The sequence below is a fragment of the Chrysochloris asiatica genome, unplaced genomic scaffold (genome assembly GCF_000296735.1).
Source record: "Chrysochloris asiatica unplaced genomic scaffold, ChrAsi1.0 scaffold00002, whole genome shotgun sequence".
Classification (NCBI taxonomy): Eukaryota; Metazoa; Chordata; class Mammalia; order Afrosoricida; family Chrysochloridae; genus Chrysochloris; species Chrysochloris asiatica.
This window is the reverse complement of record NW_006408520.1, coordinates 20206556-20217624: the sequence shown is the minus strand read 5'-3', so window position 1 is coordinate 20217624 and position 11069 is coordinate 20206556. Positions and strand designations below refer to the sequence as shown.

General features: G+C 36.3%; 1 protein-coding gene across 1 annotated transcript in view; it reads right to left on the bottom strand.

The window, feature by feature from the left end:
- Positions 1 to 11069, bottom strand: part of EVI5 (ecotropic viral integration site 5) — a 293650-nt gene that overhangs the window by 99337 nt on the left and 183244 nt on the right. Inside the window, exon 16 of the mRNA XM_006830964.1 lies at positions 4476 to 4571. Coding sequence (XP_006831027.1) covers positions 4476 to 4571 — 96 coding nt within the window. The remainder of the gene's footprint in view (positions 1 to 4475; positions 4572 to 11069) is intronic.

The following is an 11069-nucleotide window of genomic DNA, read 5'->3' as shown; positions in this document are numbered from 1 at the left end:
CTTAAAAAAAAAAAAAAAAGATAATGTAATTTTTCCATTAACTTTCTGAAGCCCCCAAAAGTAATAAGCCAGAAAGTATGAAAAAATGTGGAGTTCCTACAAGACTGAATAATTTGATAAGAGATAATAGCACTAATTAAGATTTGTGACAAAAAAAGAAGATAAATGGGTGGAACAGGTATATGTTTGATTTTACACATGTTGAATTTAAAGTGCCTATGAGTTGGAACTGATTAGACAGCACTTAACAACAAAAACAACACTACTGAGCTATCTAGTAGCTATTAAGCTTAGTTTATTCATCATCATAAAACAAAAACAACATGTCAGAGAGAAATAAGATATCTGTAAACATAATACAAATAAGAAGTGTGTGGAAAAATAAAATTAAAAGGTTAAGAAAAAATTTCCACAAACTTTTTGAAGCTCCCTCATCTATGAAGAATTACACCTCCACAAGAAAAAGACAACCTGAAAAAAATTATTTATATATAAGCTTGGAAAAACAGTTTTCTGTGATACAGGTTTCAAGACAGTCTGAATGGTTAAAGTGAGGGGGGAAATGTTTAGGTGCTTGACTGCTTTGTGGATACTGGCTTCCACTACCTACTGCTGTAAAATAGACATGTAAGTGTGATAGAAATGAATATTGGGAATTGTTATTACAGAAAGTTTATAATCCTATCTTTGGCCTATAAGTGATTAGATTAGCTAAAAGTAAAATTAAAACTTGCCCAGGGAAACAGACTTCTTGTTAAGCCTTTGTGGAGTATGGGGCTTAGGTAGAATCCTGAGTTCCACCCAGAACCTTCTGAGGTGGGACACTGCCACTTGAAAAGAGACACAGACCAACCCAGAATGGCTGGAAGAATAGAAGATTCTTATTGAAGAAAAGACCAGCAGGAAAAAAAGCAGACTGTTAGGCTGTTAGAATATCAAGCAAGCTGTTGGCTTAGAAGCCATGAAGGCAGGAAAAGTCAGCCATCAGGGAAAACACCCTTCTAAGACTGAAACTCAAAGGGAAACCATGAGTAGTCTAGTATGTCGCTGGTGATCAACCTGGTCTACTTGTGAGTGGTAGGGGGGAAATGAAGCAATGAAGATATGGGTTGAGTTTGACCATGTTCCACTGACACCCGTTGGCCTTGAGATAAGAGAGACAAGAGGAAGGGCTGACTGGTCTGAAGTTTAGGGATATGTATGAACTCCTGAGCCCATGAGTGCTGACCTAGCCTAGCCACTGGGGGCTAGAGCTGAGACTGAAGTGGCCAGCTGGTCTGAAGCGCAGGGAGGTGTGTGTGAACTCGCAAAAAATACTCCTTACCTCAACCATCTGAGATCAAAAGGGCAGCGTATGCCAGAAATAAAGCTCAGAAGCAGGAAGGAATAGTATCCATTTGATCAAGCTTGGTTAGCTGACCAGCTCTTGACCAGATGAAGATAAAGAAGTTTGATACCGTGAGCAAGTGCAAATTGCTACAGTTTGATGAACTGGACCTTTGCTTATGGATGCAGTTGCTCAAAATCCCAACTGGAAGGGAAGGATTCTTCATATCAAGATCAATCTTGTTTCCTCAATGCACTGGGTTGATAGGGATGGGCAACTTTGATAGACAATTGCTATCAAAAATGGGAGGCTATAAAGGCACTGAGTGGCTGGCTTACAAGCTTTCATGAGTGTGCTTAGTTTCAGAATGAGGAGGGTAAGTAGAATCCCCAGTGAGTAGTTTTCCTCTTTTCCAGATGGGTCTGGTGAAAGGTGGTGGGGTAGGATGGGGATAGGATTTTATGATTCAACTGTGAGTAACTGTTAGCAGGATTAACTGCAATTGTCACACTGTAATTGTAGATGTGCAACTAAGAGGGGGAAGTAGTTCATCTTTCATTTCAGAAACAGGATCACAAGACCATTAAGAAGGAAGAATATGAGAGGAGTGTGAGATCCTACCTAGGGGAGCAGCAAAGGCAGAGATGGTGGCAGAGGTGATGGCATGGAGAGAGAGAGCAGCTGAGGACTCATAGACTGAGAAAGACTGTGGTCTGTGGGCAGGAGGCAGGCTTGCAAAAGGTGACCTTTGGACATTTAAATGAATACATATTTTTTGTTTTGTATGTGTACATCAAATATTTTTCCTTTGTTGATTTGTGAAAAATAAGATATAAAGGGAAGCCACAGGGTAGAAGCAGGGTAACTGTGGTTGCAGGGAGGAGATTGTAATCATTGACGTAAAGCAAAACGCATGAGTGACTGAGAGTAAAGCTGATGTTCTTGTCTGTTAACCTTCACTCAATTCACAATAAAAAGTGGAAAAAAAAAAAAAAAAGGCACCCTGACAGGGAAATGTGAACAAAAGAGTTTAACAGCTCTTCACAAAGCCAAATGGTCAACCTCAGTAATTGCTGTTGTTGTTTTTAAGTACTATTGAGTCAGTTCCCAGTTCCGACTCATAGTAACCTTGGATAGGGATTCCGAGAAGTAGTTGGTCGGTTTGAACCACCAATATTGTGGTTAGCAGTCCAGTACTTATCCTACAGTGCCACATCATTAGTAATTAAGTAAATGGGTATTAAAACCTTGATGAAAGTATCACTACATACCCACCAGATTGGCAAAAACTAAAAATCTGATGCCATCAAGCACTGGGGAGGATGTGGAACATTTACATGCAGCTTGGAGTATAAACTGGTACAAGCACTTTGGAAAGTAAAGAAATTGAAGATTTGCATGCCGTATGACCCAGTAATTCCACACATTGGTATGTATGTTAGAGAAATTTGTGCATATGTAATCAGTATAGTATATAGGAATGTTCATCATCACAGCACTGTTAATAATAGCTCAACCTGGAAATTTCTAAATGTCTATTAATAGTAGAATAGATACATTATTATATATTCATATCGTAGAGTACTGTACAACAATAAAATGATGAATCTTAGTGGCATAATGTTGAACAAAGAATGAAGAGAAGTGAAAGAAAACATAATTATATAAAATTTGGAAACAGGGAAAACTAAACTGTATGCATCAGAGATGCACACAAAAATGACACAATTTTAAGGAAAAGCACAGAAGAGATTCCTACAAAACTGAAGGGAACTCAGTGTTTGGATAGTCTTCTGAGGCACTGGTGATATTCTCTATCTTGGCCATAGATAGCAGACAGATGGGTAATATTATACTGTACCTTTGTTTTATGAACGTCTCTATTTATTATGTTCCTTCTTTTTTTTAGTTAAAATAGTACTGGTCAGAGGAAACGGGCTAGGACAGGAGATATATTGAGATTCACTGTTGTAAAGAGGGCTCCTGAAGCCATGTAAGTGAGACCCTTTATTCAGGCAGTTTTTTTTTAAGCCCCAAACTTGGATTCTCTGGGACTTAACATAAACATTCAGAACTGATAAAGGTGACTGAAAACAGAAAAATAAGAAAGAGAATCAAAAATGAATGTTAGGAAAGCCAAGGTCAGAGAAAATTCTACCACAACAAATGACATATTTCAATCAGGATGAATACTGATGAGATCACTGCATCTGTCCGTTAGGATTTCAGCGATCAATTTATTGACAGTCATTTGCTGACATTTATTGACAGTCATATACGCCTGTTGAGAGAAAATTCTTCTCTATTTTTCAAAAATGATGTGACAAGTTAAATTTCATTTAAATAACACATGAAACACGCCAAGGTCTTCATTTTAATAAGTATTTCAGAAGAAACAAAAAGACATCTAAAATTTTGCTATCTAATGACTAAGATACATAGAAATATGGCAAAACTGTACAACTTTCTTGAGGTTAGAAAAGTACAGAAAACTAAGGAATACAGGACTCCTGCTATAGTGCTGCAGTATAAGCACTATACAGGGTCGCTATGAGTTGGACTTGAACTGACAACAATAATCACATGAGGAATATAACCAACAGAATATAAAAGAATGCTTTTTGTAATACTTATTAAAGCCATAATATGCTGATTACTTTTGATCAAGAGATGAGGCTATAAAATATTATTTTCTGTTGTTTAGTGCCACCGAGTCAGTTCTGATTCACAGAGACCCTGTGTAGGGTTTTCAAGGAGTGGCTGGTGGGTTTGAACCACTGACCTTCTGGTTAGAAATTCAATGGTTATCCTACAGTGCTATGCCATAACCCCAATATAATATTAGTATCATATCATATTATATGTAAGCCTCGGATATTAACTGATTTTTTAAGTGAAACTTAAAGGGACATTTCAGATAGAAAGAAAATTCTAGATGTAGAAAAAAACTGTACTGTGTCTTGAAACACAAGATAGTCAAAAACTTTTAAAAACACAAAATTGTACACATAATACTTTGCCCATCTAGGAAGCTTACTACTGAAAATTATTCAGTCAGTGGGATGAAGATATGCCATTATTCAGGTGCAGGGAGAAGGAGGAACTAGTATATTATTTTTATATGTACTTTACTATTTTCATACAGTACCTGGATTTCAAGCTCTGCAATGTGTTGCTGTAGTTCAGCCACCGCAGCTATGCTATCTGCTTCCCGAAGTCTCACAGCCATCACCTCTTCCTTGTTCTAAGGTGGTACACAAAACAATAATCAACAGCCAAGGGTTGGTCACAAAACATAAACATGTGTAACTTGTTTATACACCTCTATTCAGAAAATACCTATTACTAAATGAAAAAAAAGTCAATATAAAATGAAGAATGCATATATTGAGTAGAATTTCATTTTTACATTGTTAGAAACACAATTTCATGTAAATAAATATTGCTAAAAATGTTAAAATTAAAAACCAATTAAAATTAACTGGTGGATATGAAAACAACTTTTTTATGCAAAAACAATTACTGAGAGCTTTCAAAAGATTAACAGTGAATATGAATATTAACAGTATGGTAACTACTATAATGAATAGGTAAGGTTATATTCTAATAAAACTTTATGTATAATACCAGGCAGCCAGTTGGCTCTGGGCTATCCTGACCTCTGATCTAGACAATCAACCAAATAATATTATCAAGCTCTGACTTAGCCAACTTTATGAGATGTAATACCCCACCTGATATCAAGTTACTAAAAGAACACAGTCAGAACTGTGTTTTAACTGAATGTATAGTTGGGAAGAGAAATGCAGCAGCACATGTATCTACAGTATTTCCATCATACAGAAACAACAGACATAGTCTCAGGACACAAATAGAAAACTGTGGTAAAAAAATAATTAGGAAATGAGTGTTTAGTACCTAACATCTTTCTTTTAGTAAAATTTATTTGTTAACAGAATTTAATTTCAGTATGGCTATATGAATCAGAACTGACTCCACAGCACTTAACAACAACAGCAATTAACAACTATGTCTCAAAATTTCTGATAATTTAACAATTTGCTCTTGCATGCCTTTACTAGCTGATTCCAGAGCACACCATTATGTCTACTTTTAATAAAATCTCATCCTGACCGTTCCCTTATTTTGAACACTTCAATGGCTCTCCACTGAACTTAACATCCCAGGTCCTCAAACCAGTGTCTTAAGATCTACATGATTTGTTCCCTGTTCACTGTGTTAGCTTTTAAGTATTCTTCACCAAACTTCCCACCCTATATTCCAGCTAGAATGAATGTCTCTTAGTTCAAATAAACAACCTATAGATTGTTCTCACCTCTGCTTCTTCACAAATGCTATTCCCTCTGCCTAATGAATTCTCTCTGACTGTTCCTTTACTAACTCCTACATATCCCTATAGTCTCAGATATCTTTTCTTAGCTACCTTCCCTGGACCATTACCCTAACATTAACTCCAATTATAGTGTCCTGAGCCTCCTGAATCACAACACTCTCCACACTGCACTGTAATTGTGTTTCCTTGTCGTTCGTTATCCTTTACTAAATGAGTAAGCTCCTTGAGGACAGACACGCCATCAACAGTAGACATTAAGTTTTCAGATGCCCTGACCAATACTTGACTACAATCTCATGAAGGACTCTGAGCAGAACCATATTGCTAAGCTGATACTGAATTTCTGGCCAAAAGAAATGGTACGATATTAATGTTGCTGTTGTTGTTAAGGGCATGTGCCACTGAGTTGGTTCTAACTCATAGCGCCCCTATGCACAATAGAACGAAACACTACGTGGTCCTGCGCCATCCTCACAACTGTTACGTTTCAGCCCACTGTTGCTGCCACTGTGTCAATATATTTTATTGGGGGCCTTCCACTTTTTCATTCACCCTCCACTTTACCAAGCATGATGTCCTTCTCCAGGGACTGGTCCCTCCCGATACCATGTCCAAACAATGAAAGACGAAGTCTCAATATCCTGACTTCTAAGGAACATTTTGGCTGTACTTCTTAAAACACAGATTTGCTTATTCTTTTGGCAGTCCATGGTACTTTAAATATTCTTCGTCAAAACCATAATTCAAATGCACTGGTTCTTCTACAGTCTTCCTTAATTAGTGATCAAATTTCACAAGTGTACAGGGTGATTGGAATCCTGGTGTAGTACTGTGGGTTAATGCTCTGGACTGTAAAGTAGGTATGGAATGCAAGGTTGGTGGTTCAAGCTCACCAGTGGCTCCTTGGGAACCCTATGCAGAGTCACTATGAGTTGGAACTGACTTGATGGCCCTTACCAACAATGAGATGATTGATAATAACATGATTTGGGTCAGGTGCACCTTAGCCCTCAAACTGACATCTTTGCACTTGAACACTTTAAAGAGGTCTTTTGCAGCCTATTTGTCTAACACAATGTTTTTTTGATTTCTTGACTGCTGTTTCCATGAGTGTTGATTGTGGATACAAGAAAAATGAAGTTTATTGTGATGTTATTTATTGGTCCCATTGTGAGGATTTTTGTTTTCTTTACAATGAGGTACAATCCATACTGACGACTATAATCTGTGATCTTCATCAAAAAGTATTTTAAATTCTCTTTTAGCAAGCAAGATTGTGTCCTTTGTATATCACAGGTTGTTAATGATATTCCTCCAATCCTGATACTATGTTCTTCTTCATATAATCCAGTTTCTAGGATTATTTGTTCAGTTTACATAATGAATGAGTATCAGGAAAAGATACAACCCAGGTGCATACCTTTACTAAGTACTAATTTTCCCAAATCTTCCTCCTCTCTAAATTAATCATTAAGATTTACTGGTCTTCTACAAAATAAATCTTAAACTATCCTATTATAGCTCCATTGCCAATACTTTAAACTAAGCTAACAAGTCCTGAATTATTACCTGATCGTCTCATATCAAATCTCTTTTAATCTCTCTCAAACCTCACCTTAAATCCACTTTCACATGCAGACATGTATGCTTTTGAAAAATAATTAATTGCTCCAGGCAAGATCCACTAATAAATCTAAAGGTTTAACAAGGGAAACTGTAAGAATGTTTGCATAACCTCAACGCATTTCCTCTCGTTATGTGCAATTGAGTCAGTTCCAACTCACAGCAGCCTTGTATAGGGTTTCTAAGGAGCAACTGGTGGGTTTAAATCACCACCGTTGTAGTCAACAGTCCATTGCTTATTCTACAATACCACACCAGGACTCCCATCTCCTCCCTTGTTGTTATGTGCCATTAAGTTTGTTCCGACTCATAACTACCCTGTATGGGGTTTCTGTAGTTATTAATTATTGTTGTGCTTTTAGTATATGCCCACAAGTGCTTTGGTAAGCTTTCACCTAGGAAGTGGAGCTTACTTCCCTCCCCTTGAATTTGTAATGAATAGAGTATGGAAAGGAAGAAAAAAGACAGCCGTGGACAAACTTGGCACACACCAACTTTATCAAGTGACTAAGGCCAAAATCAGTAGTAATAAGATATATCATACCATGTGCCCATGTGCGGAGAAGGACACAACACCTGTGGTATTCTTCCCTCAACCTCAGTCTAACCATGAGAAAACATCAAACAAATCCAAATAGAAGGAAATTCTACAAAACACCTAATTGGTACTCTTCAATAGCCAAGGTAAAGAAAGCAAGAAAATATCAAGAAACAGTCAGAGATCACAGGAGACTAAAGAAACATGATGAGACCCGATGGAGAAACCCAAAGTCTGTACTGTACTAATAATATCGTACTGATCTTGAGTTCTTGGTTATGTCAATGAACAATGGTTATATGTGATGTTAACACTAGCAAGAGCTGAGAGAATGGCATGTAGGAACTTTGTATATTAACTTTGCCACTTTTCTGTAAACATGAAATTATTTCAAAATGAAAAGTAACAAAAAGACCTGAGACAAGTATAGCAAAATAAAGGAAAGAAACTATAAACTATTACATCATGTTTCTTTTCTACTTAAAACCTTTCAATGGCCTCCACCTCAGTCAAGAATAAAGCCCAAACTCTTTTCCATGGACTACTAGGATCTACAGGATAAGAAATAAGAGTCCTCACCTACCTCCCTGGCTTTCTTCTGTTCAGTTTTTCATTATATACTAGATTCAGCAACCAAACTCTTTCCTGCTTTGGATTTTGTGATCCTTTTCATACAAGGGTCTTCCTCCAGTACTACATACAGCTTGTTTTTCTCATTTTTCAGGTCTCAGCTCAGATACCATTTCCTGGCACTTGACCTAAATGTGCACCTCCCCTCTACCTCTGTTCTATACCATTCTACATTTCTTTCTTATCATTCTTCCCAATTCAAAATAATCTATTTTTACCTATTGCTCATTAAGGAGTATGTTCATCTTCTTCATAACTGTATCCCTACTGCTTACAAAAGTCCCTGACAAATAGAAAATGTTCAAATATTTTATTAATATACAAATAAATTCTCACTTTCCCCCATCTGTTTGGGAATTATTGTCCTAGAATATGAGGGGGCTTCAAAATGATCATGGAAAATGTAATTCAAATGAAAAATTTTCACAAACTTTTTGAAGTCTCCTTGTATGCAAATGACATCTATTTAAATTGAACACAATATGTGCCTACACACTTTGAAGAAACTGGAATAATGGAAGCATCTGGTCAAAGTACAAAATAGTACAACCTAAGGAGGCAACTTGACAAGATCTAAGAAAAGTACATGAATACATTTATCTTTGATCCAGAAGCAATCACAGTTATAGAAATTTAACCTAAAAAGATGTGTAGATATACCTGTGCACATCTGAAATTATATAGGTACAAGATTATTGTCTACATGCTACTGACTTATAGTAGCAAAACTCTGGGAACAAGACAGGTATCCATTAATAAAGACCTAATTAAGTCAATTATGGTGTACCCAGACAATAGAAAAATAATGCACCTCAGACACAAATGAACAAGTTCTTCAAACACTGATGTTGAAAGTTTTATAAAACACAATCTAATGAAAGAAAAAAAAAGCAGAACTGTTTATTATAGTATGCGGACACTTGGTGTGGTGTTGTAAGATCAGCATTGGACTGTGAAGCACAAGGTTGGTGGTTCAAACTTACCAGCTGCTCCTCAGAAAACTCATACAGGGTCACTATGAGTCAGAATCAACTCAACAGCACTTAACAACAACAACATCTTTTGTGTAAGAAAGTGAGAAGAAAAATCATATATTTTAACTTCCTAGTACCTGCCTAGAAGAAGCTCTGAAAAGACATACCAGAAAAGAATAAAAGCAGTTATCTGAAGATGAAAGGGTAGGAACAGAATGGGTTAAATTGGAATAGGGTGGAGCAATACTTTCATTTATACTTTCTTCAAAAATTATAAAAGAATTAAGAAAATGCATATATTAGTCATTAAAATTCATATTAAACAAAAGCAATAGGTTTCATTTCTTTCCATCAATAGTCCATATATGTACAATGTTATCATTTTGATTGAGTTTCCATTCTCAAGTGCTGTTGAGTCAGTTCCAACTCATAGCAATCCTGTACAGGGTTTCCAAGGAACCCTGTATAGGTTTCTGATGAGCAGCTGGTAAGCTCCAACAATTGACCTTGTGGTTCAAACGAGCTTTTCAGTTCAGTGCATTAACCCACAGCACCACACCAGGACTCCAATCTCTATGTAGAATTAGAGAATATAAAATGTTTTCTGAAGTCTTGGAATTAAGACTTAACCTAGGAAATCTCACTTCACAGACCTGTTTAATAAGCCCAAGATTTCTTTATTGAAATTGGGGGCAATTGTGTATTGGAATTCCAGATTTTTTGTATTTTAGAACTAATAAGGCGCAAAGGAGTTCCTGAGTAGTGCAAACAGTTAAACGCAAGTACCAGCTGAAACATTGGATGTTCAAATCCACCCAGAGGCACCTCAGAAGACATGACAATCTGCTTCTGAAAAGAGACTTGAAAACTATGGAACAGTTCTACTCAGCACATGTGGGGTTGCCATGAGTTGGAAGGTGCATAATTATACATCAGTATTATCCAATATGAAACAGTATTATTTCTGCAGTGAAATATAAATACTATACCAAGAGAGAGAAATAAAAACTACACAATTATAAAGGGGCTTAAATCAACTCAAACCAGGCTTTACTTTCAATTTGTGTGAAACTGAGGTCAATACTTATGAGTTTCAAAGTGTTTTAGATTTTCAAACTGGGGAAACATAGACCTGTACTTGAATTGTACTGCACATTTCATTTTTAACTGAAAAACAGATTCAATTGAAAACACTATCTCAATATTTCATATCAATGAAGACTGAAAATTTTAATGATTGTAAGTCATAACCATGTAATCACATAAAACTAATTTAAATGAATCTGATTTATATAATTTAAGAATTAGCTTCTTTGCAAAGGTCAGGTTTGTTCTTGCTTTGTTCCAATACAACGAGGTAGAATACATACACTTAATCAGAATGTACTAGGTGCTAGGGTGGACAATTAGCATACTGGTCACTCTTAAAAAATCTGTAAAAACCATTACAAAAGCTTAATCAATATACAGCTTAAATACAGGGGAAAAGATAAGAGCCAGCACATATATTTCAGAGAGTTATTAACAAATAATTTTAAATTATAAAAAAATTTATATGTATATTGTTGTTGTTGTTGTGTGCCGTGGAGTCAGTTTCGACTCATAGCGACCCTGCACAGGGTT